Raw genomic sequence first — 22,672 nt, forward strand, 5'->3', positions numbered from 1 at the left:
TCATGGCTGAGTAGGGTTGGGCATCTCCATGCAACAGTCTGCTCCTTCATGCACACCAGAGAATAATCGGGGCTGGACTGGGCTCAAGGCTAAAGCTTTACCCTGGCACATGCAAGGCCCTGGGTTCTATCTCCAGTCCTGTGGCCCCACAAAAGAGTAATTATTGGGTGCCCACTGTTTGCTCTACCCTGTGTACTGTCAGTCACTCTGGGAAAACTGCTGAGGACGGTCTCCAGCCCTTTGAGTCTCCGTGCCCATGCTGACGATGGGGGCTATCCTCACCATGCCTTACAGGGCCCTACGCTGGTTTGCGGACAGTGCTGCTCTGAAGAGGTGATTTGCGCTTGAAGGGTGGAGGAGGGAGAGGCTGTCACAGTTTGAGTGATTGATTCCAGTCAGGCAGGATGCTAAGCCTTTCATTGCATAGTACAACATTTAACCCAAGGCGCTGGTACTAGGAGAAAGGGCTTGACAAAAAATATCCACAGTATATTCAGCTGGAAGAGGCAAGCAGTAACTGGTCGCTTGCTTCAGACTGTTCAAATCCCTCTCCCCTCCCTCCCTCCCTTTCTTCTGTACTTCCTTGAGACAAGGGTCAAACTTTGTAGCTCAGGCTGGCCTTGAACTCACAGAAATCATCCTGCCTCGGCCTCCAAAGTGCTGGGATTATAGACATGAGTCATCACATCTATTTTTTGAAAATCTCAGTTTCTATTTTTGATGTTTGGTGGCGGGGGGGGGGGTTCAAGACAGTTTCTTTGAGACAGGGTCTCACTCTGTACCAAGTATGCACCAGCCTAACTATGTAGCCAAGGCTGGTCTCTAACCCATGCTGAGTTTCCCGCATTAGCGTCTTGTAATTTTCCTTTTCAAAGGAATATATTTCTTTTGTTTACCTTTAAGTATTGTTAGCCGGGCCATGTTGACACACGCCTTTAATCTCAGCACTCAGGAGGCAGAAGCAGGTGAATCCCTGTGAGTTTGAGGCCAGCCTGGTCTACAAGAGCTAGCTCCAGGACAGCTTAGGACTGTTAAACAGGGAAACCCTGTCTCGAACCTCCCCCCCAAAAAAGAATTGTTTTATTGCCGGGTATGATGGGAGGCAGAGGCAAGGGGATCTCTGTGAGTTCAAGGTTAGCCTGGTCTACAAAGTTAGTTCCAGTATAGCCAGGGTTGCACAGAGAAACCCTGTCTTGAAAAAAAATTTAGTGTGTGCATGTGTATGTTCATGCATGTGTATGTACATGTTCATACACGTGTATATGTGTGTATATGTGTATACGTGTGCACGCATATGTACATGTGTGTATGCACGTGTATATGTACATATGTGTATGCATGCACGTGTGCATGTGTATGTGTGCATGTATATGTGCATATGTGTGCATGCAGGCGCATGCATGTGTGTATATGTGTGTGTGTGCATGTGTATGTGTGTGTCTGTGTGATGTGTGAGTACAACTTGTGAGACTTGTTTCTCTTCTTAACCTCATGGGACCTGGGATTGACTTCTCACCTCCGTCTCCCAAGTGCTAGGATTATGTGCCAGTTAGATTTACGTCAATTTGACACAAGCTAGAGCCCTCTGAGAGGAGGGAACCTCAACTGAGAACACACTTCCATCAGATCCAACTCTGGGCAAGCCTGTAGGGTGTGTTTTAAATTAGTGATTGATGAGGCCCCAGTAAACTGTAGGTAGTGCCATTCTTGGACCAGTGGTCCCGAGTTCTATAAGAAAGCAGGCTGAGCAAGCCATGGGAACAAGCCAGTAAGCAGCACCCTCCATGGCCTCTGCATCAGTTCCTGCCTCCAGGTTCCTGCTCTGTGTGAGTTCTTGCCCTCACTGCTTTTGATGCTGTGGAACTGTGAGTGAAATAACCCTTTCCTCCCCAAGCTGCTTTTGGTCATGGTGTTTCAGCACAGTGATAGTGATCCTAATCAAGACCGCTATCCTGCTCAATTTGATTGGTTCATTGATTTAAGTTAAGGTTTCTCTGTGTCGCCCAGGCTGACCTCAGGTTCCCAGTCCTTCCTCAGTCCCTCCAGCATAGGGATTCCAGCCCTGGCCAACCTATACTTACTTTAATGCCTACATTGCTTAAAACGGCTCCTAGGGAACTTTGTTAGGGGATATTTTTAAAAAGGAGATCTAAAATAACCCACAGTTTCCCTTTGAGCATTTTGCATTAAATTACCCACATTATTTTTCCGCGTAACCTGACGTGAAGCTTCGGCAAGAAACATGATCTCATTTTTCTTAATTAAAAAAATAGAGGTGTAATTTCTGCCTCCTGAAATTCACCCCTTTTTTCACACACGTTTTCATGGGCTGGCAAACATGTAAAGCCGTGTGGCCACCACAAGTAAGGCAAATCCCACGAGTCTCTGTGCCCATTCGTGATCTGCCTGGGGTTCATCCCCACCTTGAGCCTTGAGGCTACGCAGGTGCATATCTGCAATCACGGCACTCAGGAGGCTGAGGAAGAAGGATGGAGAGTTTAAAGCCAGCCTGAGCTACATACATGGCAAGGCCCCGTCTTAAAAACAAAACAAAACACCCAGGCTATACTGAGCCACAGCGTAGGTTCGAGGCCAGCCTGTGCAACCTACTGAGATTCTGTCTCAAAAGGAAAAGTAATGAAAAATGGGGGCCGAGGATGAAGCTCAGTGAAAGGAGAGAGAGAGAGAGAGAGAGAGAGAGAGGAGGCTGAGCCTGGATTCTATCCCTGGTGATGGGGTTGGGGGCACGTGGTGATGAGTGATATGTGTGACCTTTGGACTTTGTCCACTGACTGTCATTTGGAAGCATTGCCACGGGGTCAGTCCCCTCTTGTTCCTGGCCCAGTAGTATTTACACCATTGGACTTATTCTGTCAACTTGATGCAAGCTAGAGTCACCTGGGAAGAGGGACCCTCAGTTAAGCAATGCCTCCATTGGCCTGTGGGGGGCATCTTCCTTCCTTCCTTCCTTCCTTCCTTCCTTCCTTCTTCCTTCCTTCCTTCTTCCTTCCTTTCTTCCTCCCTCCCTCCCTCCCTTCTTTCTTTCTTCCTTCCTTCCTTCCTTCCTTCCTTCCTTCCTTCCTTCCTCCCTCCCTCCTTCCCTCCTTTCTTTCTTTCTTTCTTTCTTTCTTTCTTTCTTTCTTTCTTTCCTCCTTCCTTCCTTCTTTCTTTCCCCCTTCCTTCTTCCTTCCTTCCTTCCTCCCTCCCTCCCTTTCTTCCTTCTTTCTTCTTTCTTTCTTTCTTTCTTTCTTTCTTTCTTTCTTTCTTTCTTTCTTTCTTTCTTTCTCCCCACCCCACTTTTTTCTTTTCTGAGGTTTCTCTGTGTACCTCTGGCTGTCCTGGAACTCATGATGTAGACCAGGCTGGCCTTAAACTAAGATATCCACCTGCCTCTGCCTCCCGAATGCTGGGGAATGCATCAACATGGTGGTACGTTTTCTTTATTAATGATTGACGTGGGAGGGACCAGCACATTGTGGGCGGTGCCATTCCTGGGCTGGTGATGCTCAGTTTTATAAGAAAGCAGGCTGAGCAAGGCACGAGGAGCAAAGTGGTAAGCAGCTTTGCTCTTATAGCCTCTGCATCAGCTCCTGCCTCTGACTTCCCGCAGTGATGGCTTCAGCTCACAGCCATCACTGTGGGTTGGCTAGGATAGCTAGGGACACTGTGCACTGTGGTTTCTTCAGCCCTTGAATGGAGAAACTCAGCTGATTTCCATTAAAGCCCTAGTGTCATTGCAAGTGAAGATGGACCTCTGGGTCCTGTCTGCTAAACCCGTGATCCTCCACGGAGCTGCACTCCAGGTTCCCATAATCACCTGTCAGTTTCTTGTTGTTTTGTTTTGCTTTTACACAGGGTTTGATGTATCCCAGGCTGGCTTCAGTATAGCTGAGGATGACCTTAGACCATGGGTGTGGTGTGTGTGCATGGAGCCCAGGGACAGCCTAATGGCATTCTTCAGGCACCATCCTCCTTTTTAATATTTTTATTTATTTATATTTATTTTATTTGTTTTTGAGATGGGGTTTCTCTGCGTAGCCTTGGCTGATAGCTTTTATTTTTAAGCATTTATTATTATTATTATTATTACTACTTCTACTACTACTATTTTTTTTTTTTTTTGAGACAGGGTTTCCCTGTGTAGCTCTGGCTGTCCTGGAACTTGTTCTGTAGACTAGGCTGGCCTCAAACTCAGATATTCGCCTACCTTTGCCTCTTGAGTGCTGGGATTAGAGACGTGCACCACCACCCAGCCCAAACACTTATTTATTTATTGTGTAGTTTGTGGGCAAGCCACACTGCATTTCTTGGGGTCAAAGGTCAACTTGAGCCGGTTCTGTCATTCCACTATGTGGTGTTGGAAGTGGGCAGACATTGAATTTAGGTCATCAGAGTTGGTGGCAAGTGCCCTTACCCATTGTCCCCTCTCTCCCTCCCTCCCTTTTTTGAGACAGGGTATTTCACTGCTTCTTTTGTCCTGCCTCCCTAGTGCTGGGATTACAGGTGATGGGTGCTGTGCCCCAAGCTGAAGTCCTCATGCACACACAGGCAACATTGCTCTGAGAGAATGATCTCCCCAGCCCCCCTTATGCCGAATTCTAGAATCAGGGAACACTGTATTCCATAAAACAGAATAAATGTTCCCAAAGCTGGAACGAAAGAGGGTGGCTTAACGGAAGAGGGAGGCGTGAAGAAAGTCAGAACGGAGACAGACAGGAGGGGCTAGGGAGCCTTGAAAACATGAGGGCCTGAGTTCCCATCCTTAGCTCCCCATCAAAAGCTGGCCGTGGTGGAACAAGGTAATATCTCAGCCCTGGGAGGTGCGGACAGGAGGATCCTCAGGGCTCACTGGGAAGCCAGCCTGCATGGATGGATGACCTCCTGGGTCAGTGAGAGACTCTGTCTCAAAACATAAGGTGGAGAGCGATCTAGGACCACCAGACATGCATCTCTGGCTTCCACAATACACGTATGCACACACACACACACACACAAATACATGAATGCATGCATATGCACATACATGTATACAAACATGTGTCACACACATGCACACATACACGCACGTACACATTCAAACAGAGAGACATATCTACACAGACACACACATATGTACATGCATGTATACACTCACACACACAGACAGATCCACACACACAGAGACACAGACACACGCACATACACACACACAGATACACACACACAGACACACCATACACACACACAGACAGATCCACATAGACACACCTACACAGATACAGACACATGCACAGATACACACAGACACACCATAGACATACACACATAGACAGATACACACACACAGACACAAGCACACACAAACACACCACACACACACACACACACAGACAGATACACGGTCATTTCCAAGTTTCTCTTGTACAGCTGGGACCAGGAACCACATAGGAAGATCCCCAATGATCATATCCTGCTGTTGCAGGCCCTTTTGTGTGCGGATTAAAGCAGAGCAATCTCTCCCATGATTTCCCGTGGAAACCGGCCTGCTTGGAAACTTTGGTTGTTGTTGCCAATCCCTGTTCTGGGAAGGCCGGACAAACAGTTTAATTTTAGCTCAGGGATGTGGAACCTTAGCTTAACTGACTCCATTTTGATTTTTAACCTTGTTTGAGCAGGAGGGAATGTCAAAGGTACAACTTCCTGCCGTAGCATGAATTCTAATTGTTCTTAAAAATAAAAACCCAGAGTCAGATATAGGGGTTAATGCTGAAAGACCAGAGAAGCAGAGCAGCCAGCCGCTAGCGATCTCTTACCTTTATCAATGCTCGACCAGAGGGGAGATCCTGTCTCTACGAATCCTCACACTGCTGCTGTCTCCGTGAGATCTCAGACTGCATTTCAGACTGAATTCTCAAACTGCATCTGAGCCCCTGTCTCCTCCTGCCTTAAATTTCTCTCTCTGCCCAGCCATATCACTCCTGTCTCCACCTCCCTAGTGCTGGGATCACCTTTGTGTGAGCTCTGTCTCTCTTTTAGATAGATTCAATCTCGCGTAGCCCAGGGTGGCCTTGAACACACAGAGATCATCCACCTGCTTCTGTTTCACAAGTGCTGGGATTAAAGGTGTAAGCCATCACTGCCTGACTTCTGTGGCTAACTAGGGGCTTAGCTCTGCATTCTGATCTTCAGGCAAGCTTTATTTCTTAGACCATGAACAAAATATGCCTACATCTTGCAATCGTGCCCTCTCCCCTCTACGTCCTCTAACGACCACTTGTTCCCCCCCGAGACCCACCCAGCAGCATCAGCACAGTTTTACTGTGTCAAATACGTTGTCCAGGAGCTGGAGAGATGGCTCAGTGGTTAAGAGCACTGGCTGCTCTGGCAGCGGACCTAAGTTTGGCCTGGTCTACAGAGTGAGTTCCAGGACAGCCAAGGCTACATAGAAAAACTCTGTCTCAAAAAACTAAAACCAAACAGGGGAGTGGCGGGGGGGTGTGGTGGTTCACACCTTTTTATTGTTTGTTTGTTGTTTTTAGAGACAGGGTTTCCCTGTAGCTTTGGAACCTGTCCTGGAACTCGCTCTAAAGATCAGGCCTCGAACTCACAGAGAGTCCACCTGTCTCTGTCTCCTGAGTGCTGGGATTATAGGCGTGCGCCACCATCTCCCAGCAATGGTGGCGCATACCTTTGTTCCTAGCACTCAGGAGGCAGAGGCAGGCGGATTTCTATGAGTTTGAGGTCTACAGAGTGAGTTCCAGGACAGCCAGAGATACACAGAGAAACCCTGTCTCGAAAAAACCAAAACAAAGAAACTACAAAGAGTAAAACTGCTTTGAGCCACATGCTGAGTCTCGGGTGAGTGCAAACCTTTATTTCTGCTGTGGAAGTGCCCCAGATCTGGCCCTTCAAGTCCTAGATCTGTTTCACCTTCTAAGAAGGGACCGCCATCCTTGTTGTGTTTAAGTGATTTTATCTTATGTGCATTGGTGTTTTGCCTGCATGTATGTCTGTATGAGTGCCACATCTTAGAATTACAGATAGTTGTGAGCTGCCAGGTGGGTGCTGGGAATCAAACCCAGGTCCTCTAGAAGAGCAGTCAGTGCTCTTAACCACTGAGCCATCTCTCCAGCCCCTTTGTTGTTGAGGCAGGGTCTCCATGTATCCCAGGATGTCCTGGAATCCACTATGTCTCCACCACGCAAGTGCTGGGATTAAAGGTGCACACCACCACGCATGGCCTAACAACGAGGTTTTGCCTCTCTCCCGCCCCACCATACAGCAGCTCCGCATTCTTTCTGTTACACTTGGTCATGCTGAATCAGAAAAATTTGAAATCTGAAATACTCCTGAACTCGGAACATGTCAGACTCCAAATTTTCAGATCAGAGATGTCCATTAAGTAAAGTTTATAAAAAAAAAACAAACCCCCACAAATCCAAAACAAAACAAAACAAAACAACTCTCCACGTGGGAAATAAGTCTAGTCCTGAATCTTTTGGGTGAGGGATACTCAGCCTGCAATACTGTTTGTTATTCTCTTCTGCTCTTATTTCCTTTATTCTTTTTGTAGTGCTGAGTCTCCAACCCAGAGTCCTGTACATGCAAAACACACAGCCACTAAGACACATCCCAAACAGGCAATGCTTTAATTATTTTGATGTATGCGTAACGATGCCACCTCCTCCTCCTCTCTCTCTCTCTCTCTCCTCCTCTCCTCTCTCTCTCTCTCCTCCTCCTCTCCTCTCTCTCTCTCTCTCTCTCTCTCTCTCTCTCTCTCTCTCTCTCTCTCTCTCTCTTTCTGGATCATTCCCCATCTTACTGATTGGTACAGGGTCTTACAGACCCAGTAATCCACCCATCACTAGCACTGAGGTCACAAATATATGCCACCTCTTTATGTAGGGCCAGGGGTTGAGCTCAGGTCCTCATGCTTGTGTAGAAAGACCTTTACTGACTGAGCCATCTCCCTAGCCCACTTTTGCAAATGCTTATTGAATACCTACTATTTGTCCTACACTGTTATAGGTGTCAAAGATGCATCAGCTCTCCAAGCCGAGCCTCGTGGGTTCTCAAAGCTGTCTTCATGGGTTCATAGACATGTGCCACAGGAGGTTAGATAAACCTAAGGATTCTGGGGAAAGGTCACTGCATTGCCAAGAAGGTTCCCAGAAGAGGGAGGCCCTTGAAAAAGTCACATGTAAACAGACTCGAAGGACCTGAGAATTGAGCCTAGGAGAAGAGTGGTCTGGATAGCAAACACAGCATGGGCAAAGGCCCTGAGGCAGCCAGAGAAGGGAGGTCTGTAGGTTGGTGTGTGGGATTCAAGCACAAAGGGGCCAGGGCTGGATGGGACCTGTGGTGTGGGCGACTCATGAGGGGCTGGGCCTAGAGGGATGAGGGACTGACTCTCTTGAGGACTGGTGTTAGCTTTTTTTTTTTTTTTATTCCTTTTTTAGAGACAGGATCTTGCTCTGTAACTCTGGCTGGCCTCAGAGTGGCAGCAATCCTCCTGCCTCCGCCTTCTGAGTGCCGACATTCCAGGTGCAGTCTGCCGTACCAGGCGGTCTGGTGATTGCTTGTGTGCTGCTAGCCGTCCCAGCCCTGAGACTGCACATGGCTGAAAGGCAGCAATAGGTCTTAAGCCACCGGCTTGTCATCTGTGGATCACTGTGCCTCGAGCTGCACACAGCCCGTCTCCTCCTAGGCCTCAGAAGTCCCCTCTGTTAGACAGGAGGATGTGTCTAGTTGGCTTGGGGCTCCCCTGCCACGCAGTGAGCTGGGCCCCTCTGCCTGTCTCTGTCTCCAGCTAGGGTGGGGGCAGGGGGATGTTAGGTTGCAATGCACGTTTAGTGACAGCAGGAAACTTTCCCAGCTGCCTTTGCCCTTGGCCACAAACCCACATGCTCTGGAAATATCCACTGCCCCCTCCCTCAGTCTCACGGTCCAATGACTTCCCTTCCTACTTCTCCATTCCAAGGCGTGGGTGGGGGAGGCCGTCACGGACCTGTTTCCCGGGCAGACAGCCTGGGGAGGGGGGTAGTATGCCAATCCTGCGCACGCCTTCCACCGCGGCTGCCTGTCCCTCATGGCGTCTTGCCCAGAGTTGTGCCCAGCCGTCACAAACCAGGCTTTGTGTCTAAAGACAAAGAACTTGCTCTCACCCCTCACCTGTGCCCAAGACCTGTCAGCCCTGCCCCAGCCATGGCCTCAGACGCTGCCCTCTCCCTAGGAGGGGAGACTGACTGCTCTCACCCCTCACCTGTGCCCAAGACCTGCCAGCTGTGGCCTCAGATGCTGCCCTCTCCCTAGGAGGGGAGACTGACCCCTGGCAGGGCAGGCCTGGCACTGGGTATGAAGAAGGCGGTGAACAGGGCAGGACTAAGTTGCTGAAGGTCAGGACACCATCCCAGACACCTGGGAACAGAGAGTTGACAATCAGTGGAAGAAGGTCAAGGAAACACTCTGGCTCCTAGGGGCACTGACTTGTACCCATCAAGTGTGTTTTGAGTCAGCGTGCCAAGGGTGTGGGAGGTGGCATGAATCAGACATTGTCCCTGACATTTAGGCGATAAGGCTAGTGGGTGAACCACCACCAAACAAGCCATCAGGAAGCCAAGGTCATGAGTGTGGCCAGCAGGGCCTCGGGGTGGGGGTGGGGGCACAATGACAACAAGGGACTCCACAGGCCTCCCTGCCTCCCCACCCCTCTGCTGGGCTTTCCAGCTTCTGGGTGCCAAATGGCAAGAATTAGAAGAGAAAAACATGGAAATATCAATTAACTGCTGATTTTTTTTCTTTCTTTTTCTTTTCTTCTGGGTTTCATGATAGGATTTCTCTGTAGCTTGGGAGCCTGTCCTGGAACTGGCTCTTGAAGACCAGGCTGGCCTTGAACTCACAGAGATCCACCTGCTTCTGTCTCCCGAGTGCTGGAATTAAAGGCATGCGCCACCACCGCCTGGCTTTTTTTTTCTCTTTCAAACAGGTTCTCGAGATGTAGCCCAGGCTAGCCACAAATTGATAGTCGCCCTGCTAAAAGATATTGTGTCAGACCCCTATAAATAAAAAAGAATGTCTGTGTGTGTGTGTGCGCGCGCGCGTGTGCACTTGCCTGTACACGCATCAGGTGTCTGCTTGTGTTTTTTTCCCTCTTATTTTTCTTGAGACAAAGCTCTTTCCATTGAGTCCAGAGCTCTTTGAGTCATTTAGACTGGGCTGGCCAGTGAGTCCTCGGGACCCACCTATCTCCCCACCCTACACCCCTCCCAGCACTGGGGTTCCAGGCAGGCTCAACTACAGCTGACTTTTTACAAGGGTGCTGGGGATCCCCACTCCTGTTTGGGCAGCACGCCCTTTTCCAGTCGAGCCAGCTCCCAGCCTGGAAACTCCTTTTTAATAGCTGTGTATTGTTCCATTGGCCTGGCCGCTGAACTCTTTGGCCCCACTCTTCAGAAGCCTTACTCAACTGCACCACAAGTAGCTGAAGCTGAAGACATAGTAACTGGATGGGGGTGCTGGTGGATAGAAAGGCTTCCCTTGGGCAGGCAGGACTTAATGGCAAAGACAAAATCTGGGTGGAGGAAAAAGGTTTGTTTCTGTTTTGCTCACAATGTTGCCTGTAGCCTAGGCTGACCCAGAAGTTGTTACATAGCTGAGGTTATCCCTGAATTACAGCCTCTGCCTCCAACTTGCTGAGGTTACAGACCTGTAGCCTTCACACACTTGGGAAAAACCTTCAGGGTGAATTCAGGAGTCCCAGACCTAGTGACAGGCTGGAAAAAGGACTTCACATCATAAACAGTCAGAATCTCAACTCTAGGATCCCAACGCTGGGGCAGTTGAGGCAAGAGTACTGTGAGTTCAAGATTAGCCTGGCCTTCATAGTGAGAGTCTATATCTCTAACCCAAACCCGAGCCCAATGTGTCGGCTGCCAGCTTCCCTGGAGTAAGTCTCCCCTTCACCGTTTGATGTGGGAAAGGTGGGCTTCCAAAGGTGGTTCAATCAGATCTCATGATCAAAGGAGTCCTCTGTGGTACTACTGCCCTGCCTGCCTGGACCCCCATCGTGATGTTAGGGTAGGGATGCTCATCTCAGCGTCTGTGAGTTCCCCCGGGCCCCGGCAGAGCATGTCACACTTCCAGGGTGAGGTGGTGGTGTCAGCCAGATCTGAGCAGTGAAGCCTTCAGGGGCAGTCAGATCTCTGATCTTGGGATCTCTCTGTTTGGATTAAAAGAGCCAACCTCAAACCCCAGATTCCCCGAGATCTACAATCCAGAAGGAACACTTCCTTGTGCTAGCTGGAATGCAGCAGCATTCCCTCCAATCCCTGGAATTCTGGGCTGGGCCTGGCACTCTACTTGCCTGACCTCAGGGTGAAGCCAAGTGAGGCTTCCAGGCTCCTGAGTGAGCTGGGATTCTTCATGAGGACCCTTACTCCTAGTGGGCCCTTGCTGGGTACCAGGTAGGCTGAAACCTACACTTCCTCTATGCCCTCAAACCTCCAATGAGATGGGTGCTGTTAACAGGAAGACACGGAGGCATTGGGAGGGCAACTCACCTGTCTGAGAGCACCCATTGCTGGCATTCATAGCAAGACCCATTCTCTAAACTGTGAGCTGGCACCTTCCCCACCTAAGGCTTTATAGAATTTCTTTTGTTGTTGTTTTTTGAGACAGGGTTTCTCAGTGTAGCCTTGGCCGTCCTGGAACTCGCTCTGTAGACCAGGCTGGCCTCAAACTCGCAGAGATCTGCCTGCCTCTGCCTCCCAAGTGCTGGGATTAAAGGCATGTGCCACCATCGCCCGGCAAGACTTTATTTATTTAGAGGCATAGCCCAGGCTGCCCTTGAATTCACCAAGTAGCCAAAGATGAGCTCACACTTCTAATCCTCCTGCCTGTCTTCCAAGGGCTGGTGTTAACAGCTGTGTGACATTGTGGGCTGGAGAAGAGGAGCGCAGGGCTCTAGGCACAGACTAGGCAAGCACTCTACCAACTGACATTTGTTTTTTTGGTTTATTTTTTTAAGGATACAGTTTGTCTTTGTAACCCAGGCTAACCGGACTTCACGGTCCCCTTGCCTCAGCTTCCTGCGCTGGCATTGCAAGTGTGGGCTAGCATGCCTGGGCTTCACCTAAGTCTCTCTATGCCTGCTGTCTGCTGTCCGCAGCCGTCCATGCTAAACAACACAGAGAGCTGACAAGGACTGTGTGTTTGTCTTTGAGGCGATTGTGGGGTGTACTGTGAATGCTTACCATGTGCTTGGAACGTTTGGAACAGCTGGCCTCATACTGCCCATGTAAGGGTACATGATTGGGTCTCATGCTTATCTGATGGCTGCCAGGGCCTCCTCTCTCTGTCCTGGCTGGTGGCTCCCAGTGAGTCACACACCCTCCCTCTTGTCTTTTCTTCTTTGGTCCCTGGATAGGGGTTATCTAGCAGGACTCTAGCCCCCTGTTGGTTTTAGTTTAGTTTCTTAGAACAGGAGACGGCTGGGGGAGTGGGGTCATGTAGAATATTTAGAGAGTGTGGCCACTGTTCCAGAGGACCTGGTGTCAAGGGGGTGGGTGACAGAGCTGACTCCTTGGAGACCTAGCTGGACCTGATAGCTCCCCCTGCCGGCCTGGAGTGGGGGCTTTCTGTTTAGCTTTGGAATATGGATTAATGATGGCTGTGTGACTGTTGGGCCATTATGTTGTGGGAGTCAGGGTTCCATGAGGGTCCCTGAGGACTTGGATAACTTGTCTGGGGTCTCTATAACTCCAGGGTTCAAGTATTCTAGGTAGAGGTGTCTTCTGCCCAGGTGTGTGTGGGGGGGGGGTACTGGGGAACCACACTGGGTACATGGCAAGTTTTCTTCCTCCTTAGAGAGATTGGAGTGATCGCTGCAGATGGTGGCAGGTGGTGGAAGAAATAGGGAGGATGCTGCAGCTCTGGACTCTGCCCTGGGTCACCCCTGGCACCCTCAGACTCTGAGGGTCTGGCTGCTTGTTGTTCCCAGCAACCCACTGGGAGAGAATCCTAGGGTGCCCATCCACTACCATCTGGGCTGGGTGCTGGTTGTGGGGTGGGACAGGGAGGGAATTCAGACCACTAGGCTGCTCCTGCTCCTGAGGCTGGGTAGGTGCTCCCGCGGCTGAGCATGTACTCCTGGAGCTAGATAGGTGCTGCAGGGACTGGGCAGGTGCTCCCGGGGCTAGGCAGGTGCTCCCAGGGTTGAGCGGGTACTACAGGGACTGTGCAGATGCTCCTGGGGCTGGGCAGGTGCTCCAAGGGCTGGGCAGGTGCTTCTGGGGCTGGGGAGGTGCTCCTGGGGCCGGGCAGGTGCTCCCACGGTTGAGCAGGTACTACAGGGACTGTGCAGATGCTCCTGGGGTTGGGCAGGGGCTCCTGGGGCTGGGGAGGTGCTCCTGGGGCTGGGCAGGGGCTCCTGGGGCTGGGGAGGTGCTCCCAGGGTTGAGCAGGTACTACAGGGACTGTGCAGATGCTCCCGGGGTTGGGTAGGCACTGCAGGGACCGGGCAGATGCTCCCAGTCCTGCCAGTCTGGGCAGTGTCAGGTGACCTCATTCTGCACTCCCATGGGTGCCCGCCCCAAGACGGCCAGGCCAGCTGCACAAGGCCCTTGCCAGCCTTTCTAAACACTCTCCAGTTAGGTAAGCCGCAGACTCCAGGAGGAAGGAAACTGCCGTGTCTACCCTGGGACAAGTCTCCTGTTCAACTGAACTCATTTAAAGCTTGCAAAAGCAGGAAGCATTTTGGGAACAGAGCAAAGAGGAAAAAGAGCTTTGTTTGGGGTGGAAGGGCATCCTGAAAGCCTTGCCAGGAGATGTGGCATTTAAGTCACACCTGGAGGAACAACAGTAACAATACTGAATACCTCGTGCCTACCTCTGCTCTGTCACCCGTATAGGAGTATCTCACTTAATCCTCTCTAAACCCTGTGAATGAGACACGTGTCACCCTCACTGAACAGACGAGAAAACCAAACCAAGGTACAGAGAGGTTGAGTGACTCATCCAAGACCACACAGCTACCAAATCCACCAAATGGCAGAGTCAGAATTCAAACCCAGGAAGGAGACTTCTGGCAAGTGACCCCACCTCTCAGAACCCCAGTTTTTTGTTTTGTTTTTGCCCCCCCCCCTTTGTTGTTGTTTTTAGTCCACAGATGGAGGGCATACACGGCAGAGTTGCTGAGGGCTCGGAACTGAGATAATCCCGACAAAAGGCTCAGGCCGTGCCTGGCACATGGTTAACTAGTTCGAGGATTGCAGATGGTTCTTATCGTGTCGCCCTGGCAGTGTTATCTCCGCGCCTCCCCTCCCCCTGCGGCCGCGCGGCTTCCTCCCCCGCAGTGGCAGCCGGTGACGTGAGAGCCTCCGCTGGCACTCTCCGGGTTTAATTGGAGCCCTTGCAAGGGGTATGTTCGAGGCCCCTCCCTCCACTCGAATCAGACCCCCAAGGAGTGTGCGCCGCCTGCCGCCCAGCGCGGGTACTGTTCCGGGACCCCGAAGCTGGTGCGGGGTGGCAGGTGGCAGAGGTGGCAGAGGCATAGAGAGGTGCTGGGTTGGGGCCGGGTGGGAGACACCGGGATTCTTGGAGGGCCCGATGCCAGCTGAGTAGTAGCCCACCGCTCTGACTGACTGCCCGCGGCCCCTGCCCCTCGCCCCAAAGCTGCCTGGGGTCCCCAGCTGGGTGCAGCGGGCTGGGGTGCCAGCAGGGGGCGCTCGAGTGGGACTCACGGCGGGCGGGGCAGTTGCGGGAGGGGCGGGATCGGGAGGGACCTCCCAAGCTGCAGACACCAGGCTCAACCTGCCCGGAGGGAGCGCAGCACACGGCTACCTGTAGCTCGGGACGTACGTCCCCTCCCGGGATCCAGCACTTCTCCCTGCCAGCCTCACATCCAGCCCAGTCACACCCCGGACTCGGACCCGTGGGAGCCTAGGGACAGCGCGCCGGGCCCGGAGCTGGTGATATGTAGGGTCACCTCCTGGTCCAGCTTTGGAACCTTGGCAGACTCCTTGCTTGGAAAGTTTGGGACTGTGCGCCATGGCCAAGAGCGGCTCGTTGAGTATTCGCGTGGTGGAGGGACGGGCACTGCCCGCCAAGGATGTGTGAGTCCCGGGGTGCCCACTGGGGTGCGTGGAAGGGTTGTGGGGGCCTCTGTCTAGGACCCACTGTTGGGGATCAGCTCTCTCTGTCCTGTGAGAAGGGGGCACCCACGCTTAGCAGGTGCCGCGCCCTGCTCCCCTGGGGAAGGAAGGTGTCTTTGTTCTAGGTTGTCCCTAAGTAGGTCTTCCAGAGCCGGAGAAGGGACCTCTGGACGGGTCCTCTTAGAGCCAAGGTGGGGGCCGATGATCCCTTTCTTAGTAGCTAGAGCAGGTGCTGGAGGTGGGGCTTCTCCGGGCGGGGCTCCCCAGAGATCACCAATAGAGCCCCAGAGACTGTGGTCCAGATGGACCCCAAGATTTTGCGTGCCTCAGAGGTGCACTCTAACACGGAACCTCGAGTCCCCCAGTCTTTTACCTGCAAACCTATGGTGGGCTGTTTTGGGTCCCCAACTGATGGGTCTGGGGGCGCTGGTTTCCTCTGCCCCGTTCTTGGCTTTGCTTCTCCAGGGCTGAATCAGCAAGTGCTGACTCAGCAGAACGGAGTGGGTGGGGGAGCGGGTTCCCCCTCCTGCTTGGTCCAGAGCCAAAAGGGGCTCTGAAGGTGCCAGCACCTGAGACAGGTTCTGCTATCCTTGGTAGGAGGCGGGCTGAGTGACCTTGAACCTGCCTTTTGCTGGCCCTTGGTGTCCCATCTGGGTAGTGTAGAACTGGAAGGAGATCAAACTGTTGCTTGATCCCGTGTCCAGCAGAGCAGGTGGAGGACACTGGCTAGGGGGTCAGCTGTGGAGAGGTGAGCAGACAGGGGGCCCAGAGTTCTTCTTTGCTTGGGTGGAAGTCCCAACTACCCAACCTGCAGAGTCTGCATCCCCTCCCTTTGATTTTGGGAACCTCCTTGTCCTCCAGTACTGCAGCTGTATCCAGAAGGGAGCTGTTTAGAGTAATCTTAATGCCCTAGCTCCCTCATCCGCTACCATAAATAAATACACACCTGAAGTAAATGCAGGGAGCGATGGCACCAGCGTGATCAACATGTCTCTGAGTGTTAGGGATTACAGAACTGTGGGGCAGGAATGGAGACCTGGCACTTGCTGGCTGGCTGAAGGGACCTGGCCAGAAACAGGACTCTTGCCTCACTGAACTCTGGTTCACCAGCTGTCCACCAGTCTTGGGAGAGAGTTATGAGCCAGTGGCAGATGTTACCACGGGGCTAGCATACAGGCTCAAGGGTTCCCTGCTTCTTCTGGAAGGGGCTTTAGGTTTTCATTTTTCATCTTACCCCCTTTCCTACAGTTTTCTGGCCAAGGTAGCCCTGGGTTGAGCCATGCCTCAGAGCAAGGCTGAGGAGGTATCACTGTGCCCCCACTGGACACCCTGCCTCAGTTTCTCTAGTGGACAGCTCCCTTTCCTGAAACAGATCTTCTCAGATCTTACTGGGGTCCCCTTGTCTGAGAGTGGGGTGTTAGCTGGGGTGTTGTCTCATTTCTTTTTCTAAAGGCAGAAGTCCTAGATTCAGCCTGACACTCGAGATTAAGGGGGTGGCCAACTGTGCCCGTCATCACTGAGGGTTTACCATGCACATGGATGTTTAACACTTTGTGTGTGCCAACTGGTTTTTCTGTTTTACAAATGGAGAAACTGAGGACCAGAGAGGCAGCCGTGGCCGTAAGATCACATGCATGAACACCAGCTTCCATGTATGAACTAAGCAGGGAAGTGATGGCTGAGGGTCATGAGGCCATGGGAGAGGCCGGGAGTCTGGAGAGACCAGGGCCTGGGAGAGGCCAGCCCTGCCTGCCACCCTGGCCCCTACCTGATAGGAGCCTGATAAGGCCATGTGCGTCATGGCCCAGAAGTAGATGTGTTGACCCTTACTCCCTTGAGGGACCTGGAGTTAGCCAGGTTTCTTGAGAAAGGCTGTATCTCCAAGCCTGCATGCTAACCGATTACAGTCAGTCTGGGCCACGTCTACACTGGGGAAGCTGAAGAATGAGGTGGAAAAGTCTTGGAGGGAAACTGAGGCATAGGGAACGACTCAGCCAGCCAGTCAAAGGCCCAGGTTGCAGCCAACATCCCTGTTCCCTGTGACTGAGTGGCAGGTGACCGAGAGAAGGCAGCTGGAGGAGCAGAGGGGACATGGCTAGGAGACCCGAGCTGAATTTAGGTCTATACCATCCACCCCACCCTCCTCCAGAGCCTGTGCTCCGCACATCCATTTATCCTGAACCTTCCCTGCAGGAACAGCCTCAGACCTGTGGAGAAGTAGGTACAGCCAGCAACCCAAGGAGGTTACAGTTCAGGGACTGTAGGAAGGGAGAGACAGACACAAACACACGGGTAAACTGTGCAAGATGATTTAGGTCCAGAAAAGATATCTCTCTCTCTGTCATCTATCGTCTGTCTATCTATCTATCTATCTATCTATCTATCTATCTATCTATCTATCTATCTATCTATCTATCATCTATCTGAGCCATATTCTCACTTTCTGCCCAGGCTGACCTTGAACTCCTGGGTTCAGGCAAATTTTCTGCCTCAGCCTCCAGGGAGCTGGGACTGTGGGTGTGACTCATCTCAAAGGGCTTGGAGGGTCATTTTAAACGGTGGCAGTGAGAGACAGCCTTTCCAAGAAGATGGCTTTGGGAGTGAGGCAATGGAGACCCAGGTGGGCAGACTGGAGTTTACTGGTGGCTACTATCATAAAGGGGAGGTGACCTGGGATTTACTGGTGACTCTTATTATAAAGGGGAGGTGGGCGGGGCTGCCTTTGATTGGCCTAGGGCCCAGGGTTTTGTGAGGGGGAAATAGCACTTGTCTTTTGGGATTTGCTTTTGTTTGTTTTTTTCCTGCTGGGCATGGGACCCAGGGTTTGAACACGGTCGGCAAACACTTTATCACTGAGCCCCTATTCAGCCCTATACCCATCTCTATGGGTTCAGTTTTGAGGTCCTGGACCCTGGTGTATGCCTGCAAGTCCTTCCTGCTGGGGATGGGGGTCAGGGCAGGCTGAGGAGCACAGTGTTTAGCTCAGAAGTTGACATTAGGGTCCTGTCTGTGTCGGGGAGCTCAGGGTAACCCACGATCCCTCCTCCACACCTCTCTGACCCTCTCTTGCCCCCTCTTGTGTGGCTGGGTGAGTGTTAATGTCTGTTGGAGTCATAGTAACGAAACCAAAGTCCTAGAGCAGGATGGACATGCAGGCTTATACTGCCTGTGGGTGGCAGGTGACTGGTCCGGGCAGCAATGATACAACCTGCTGCTGCTCCCTAAGGGCTTGCCTTTTTGTAGGAGTTGTTGTGTGATCCAGTGTAAGTCCCCTTCCCTCTCTGGGCCTCACCCTGCCTAGCATTTAGGCTCCCAACAGAGTTGCACCTTCCAACAGCTTCCTTGATCCCCTCTTCCCACAGGTCTGGGAGCAGTGACCCCTATTGCCTGGTGAAAGTCGATGACGAGGTTGTGGCCAGGTGCGTAGTCAGCACGGGGTGGGGTCAGGAGGGGTTGTCTTTCAGGCTTCAAGGAGGCTACATTAGCCCTGGCCTCTTGGGTAAAACCCTGCAGCCCGTGTCAAGTGGCCAATATCCTGTCTGGGGACCTGTGATATCTCTGGCTCCCTGGGGCTGACTCAGCCACCACCAAAGGCCTGTTGGCGGGGGGGAGTGTGGGCATCTCATGCTTGGCTAGTTTGGCTGACTCCGGGCCTCTGGGTGCTGCGGGTGTCTGGGTGTATCGTATTCACACCAATGTTCAAGTGGGAATGTGTGTGTGTGTGCTCACATGTGTGTACCAGCCTGCCCATCTGGGGTGCCACAGAACTGGTGTGACCACGTGTGAGCGTCTATGTGGGTGTACAAGTCCATAGGACTTCCGTGCATACCAGAGATGTGTGTGTGTCTCAGGTGTGAGCGCAAAGGAGGATGTGTGGATATCTGTGGGCTCTGAGTCCTGATGGGATATCAGCTGAGCTGGGCTTCTCTTCCCCCTCAGGTCAAGGAACAGCTCTCAGCCCCTGTAGACCTGAGGGGGTGGTGGGCGGGTGGCTGAAGCCTTGGTTTCTATGGAGACAAGATTCAGGATGCTCCTGGCACTAGTTCTGGTCCAGATGGACTGGGAACTGGGGGTGGGGAGCCCCTAGGAAGGCTGACCCCTCCCATGGCTCCCTCTGTGTTTGCCCTGGTAGAAGATACTAACCCCCAAGCCCCGGACTGGCTTTCTGTACGCCTCCAAGGCAGCTCTTCTCCCTTCTCTGGGCTGCACAGAACCAACAGAAGGAAGCAAGTTTTGCATGCTGGGCTTGGCTGGGACTTCACTGGGCAGTGTAAAGTCTTTGTTCCTGGGAGCAGCCATGGTGGGAGCCCTGTTAAGGTGCCAGGCCCAGATGTGGGACATATGTACGTGTGCCTGTGTCCAACTTTGACTTGACCCTAGCGTCCCCTGACTTTCTGGGTGCCGTGAAGCCCCGAGTGTTCTGACTGGCCCTGCTCATGCTTGCCTCAGGGCCTTTTCACATGTGGTTCCAGCCATCTGGGATGCTCGTCTTCCCTGCCCAGTTCTCTTTCACCTGACTAATTTGCCTGGGGAGCCCCGCACTCTTCCCAGGCATCACTGAGTTCATCCCAATCACAGATGATGTCTGCAGTTTGGGTAGCGGGTAGGGAGAGAACGCATGAACGTAGCACTAGGTATTGGTGACTGGTGGGTTCTGTGTTGCTATGTAAGCATGTCTTTGTGTCTATCTGGGATACTGTGTCTATATTTACAAACAGGTTTCTAGATGTTTTTGAGGTTGTTCGTGTGTATCTGTGTCTGTGTGGATGTGTGACTTCCTGTGTCTCTGGCTTCCTCGGCCTGTCTAGGTGTGTTTCTCTGATTGTATGTGTGTATATGTTTCCATGGGTCTCTCTGTGTGGGTTTTGGTCTACTTGTGAACCTCTTCAGTTGTGTCTTGGGGACATGCCTATGTGCATGTGTGCCTGCATGCATGCATGCACATTTAGACTCCCTGCAGCCGTACCTGCATTTGTCTGCATCTCTGGCAAGTGTGCCCATTGGGTCCGGGTGTGCTTCTCTGTCTGAGCTCATGGGTCTGAGTGCACTTGCTGTATTCCTGGGATGGGGGTGTGTGTAGATTCTAGGAGCGTGTGCACGGCTATGTCTGTCATGTTTGTGTGTGTGTGTGCCTCTAACTTTGTTTGTGGGGATCCCCAGGTCACCCACTGTATGAGGCACTAGCCCAGCACCCCTCTTGCAGGACAGCTACCATTTGGAGGAGCCTGAGCCCCTTTTGGGGGGAGGAGTACACTGTGCACCTGCCGTTGGACTTCCATCACCTGGCCTTCTACGTGCTGGATGAGGACACCGTTGGGTGTGTGGTGGGTGGGTGGGGTGTGCATGGGGATCCCAAGTCACACGCCAATCTACACACCAAGAAGAAGTGTGCTGCCTCCAACCCCCGACACTTGTCCCCGCGGCTCTACGGGAGAGTGCTGGCCCTGGTCTGACCTTCTCCTACCACCTTCCCACAGACACGATGACACCATTGGGAAGATCTCCCTGAGCAAGGAGGCCATCACAGCTGACCCTCGAGGTGAGCAGATCCTGACTGGAGGGAGAGAAAAAGATGATCTGATCTACAGGGGCCTTGCAAGGGCTGAGGGAGTGGGGCTGAGGGAGTGGCCTCAGAGCCTGAAGGGGGAAGATTCCCCCTCCTTTTTTCATTTTTTTTTCAAGACAGAGTTTCTCTGTGTAGCAGCTCTGGTTGCCATGGAACTTGCTTTGTAGACCAGGCTGGCATTGAACTCACAGAGATCCACCTACCTCTGCTTCCCAAGTGCTGGGATCAAAGGCGTGCACCACCACTGCCCGGTGGATGTGTCTTTTGTATCCTGTCTCTTTAATTTGTAGTTCAGTTCATTTATGGAGCAGCTAATTCGTTTTCTCAGACCTGGGGTCCAGCAGCTTCAGTTTCGTCTTTTTGAGACAGGCTCTCTCAATCAAGCCCTAGATAGTCTCCAAGCTGTGACTCCCGTTCCTCAGTTTTCCTCATGTAGGTGTTCCGATGCGCACTCTCATGCCTGGCTGCGGCTAGTCTCCTCATGTCCTCCCCGGCACTTTATGTTTGCCTGATGTATGCTTGCGATGAACCAGGGTCTCGCAAGCGCTCTGCCTCTAAGCTGCACCCCATCCCTGCAGTGCTTTTATTTACATGAAAAGTAAGAAGAATAGGGGCTGGAGAGATAGCTCAGAGGTTAGGAGCATTGCCTGTTCTTCCAAAGGTCCTGAGTTCAATTCCCAGCAACCACATGGTGGCTCACAACCATCTGTAATGAGATCTGTGCCCTCTTCTGGCCTGCGGGCATATACACTGACAGAATATTGTATATGTAATAAATAAATAAATAAATATTTAAAAAAAAAAGTAAGAAGAATAGTAGGGCCTGCCCCACTGCCACACTGTGAGTGCGTGCCGAGCCCTCCTCTTAGGTGGGGACCTTTATTCCCTTACGTGTCAGTGCTGAGGGCCACAGGGTTCAGTGGTTTGCTTGTGGTCACAAAGGTTTTGTGACAGCCAGGACGTGGGATTAAGGTTGTTTGGGTCCAGGGTTTGGGCTTACCATGTGGCACTCTGTGTGTGTATGTGTGTGTATGAGAGAGAGTGAGTGCTTGTGATCATGGGTTTTCTCAGCCCATGGTAGCCTGTTACACTCATTTTTCCTTAGTTGCCTTTTTTCCACCTCATCGTGTATTTGTAAATTTGGATTTATTTTTATTTTATATGCACGAGCGTTTTGCATGCTTGTCTGCAAGTGCACCACATGTATGCAGTGCCTGTAGAGGCCAGAAGAGGGCAATGGATCCCCTGGAACTGGAGTTATAGAGGCTGTGAGTCACCCTGTGGGTGCTGGGAACCCAACCCAGAGCTTCTGGAAGAGCAGAGGATGTGAGCTGTCTCTCCAGCCCCCTTCACTGTGTACTTTGAGACAAGGTACCCCAGGCTGGCAGTAATGCCTGACAGTCCAGTCTCAGCCTCCCAGTATTGGACTGGCAGGCATTTGCTGCTGTCCCTAGCAGCCAGAGTGTTCCCTTTAGACCTTTCGGACTTCAGTGCTCCTGAGTTCTGCAATCACTGCATTCTGCTGTAATGTCCCATCGTGCCCTTCGCTGGTTCCCTGGTGAAGCATCTGGGGTGTGGGCAGTGTGTTCCCAGCTCAATCAATTGCAGTGAGCAGCCCTGTACTTATTCATGGTGTCACACGTTCAGGGCCCCACCAGTCAGAGAGACTCCTGGAAGTTTATGCACTGAATCAAACCATACATTCTTGCATGTATTCTTTTTATTACATCACAGACCCCATGAGTTTCCAGAGCCAAAAGAAAGGGCGCCTGTGGGTGCTGGGCAGGGGGGACACTGTCCTCATCTTGGTGGGGTGGAGGGAGACCACATACACATCTTACCGCTGGGAATGCCAGCAAGGAGGGTGATGGCGATGAAAGTGACTTCCCAAGCTGGATTTGGTGGGGCATACCTGTCATCACAGCATTCAGGAGGCTAGCCTGGGCTACAGAGTGAGACCTCACTTGTACATCATTGT

General features: G+C 52.0%; 1 protein-coding gene across 2 annotated transcripts in view; it reads left to right on the top strand.

Moving 5' to 3' along the window:
* The first annotated feature begins 14,729 nt into the window (after nt 1-14,729).
* Rasal1 (RAS protein activator like 1) overlaps nt 14,730-22,672 on the top strand; it is a 38,581-nt gene continuing 30,638 nt past the window's right edge. For both annotated transcript variants that reach the window (XM_075982153.1, XM_075982156.1), the window contains exons 1-4: nt 14,730-15,089; nt 18,491-18,547; nt 20,332-20,445; nt 20,606-20,667. In XM_075982153.1, coding sequence (XP_075838268.1) covers nt 15,025-15,089; nt 18,491-18,547; nt 20,332-20,445; nt 20,606-20,667 — 298 coding nt within the window. In that variant the 5' untranslated portion in view covers nt 14,730-15,024. The remainder of the gene's footprint in view (nt 15,090-18,490; nt 18,548-20,331; nt 20,446-20,605; nt 20,668-22,672) is intronic.

Source organism: Microtus pennsylvanicus, chromosome 1, assembly GCF_037038515.1.
Source record: "Microtus pennsylvanicus isolate mMicPen1 chromosome 1, mMicPen1.hap1, whole genome shotgun sequence".
NCBI classification, from domain to species: domain Eukaryota; kingdom Metazoa; phylum Chordata; class Mammalia; order Rodentia; family Cricetidae; genus Microtus; species Microtus pennsylvanicus.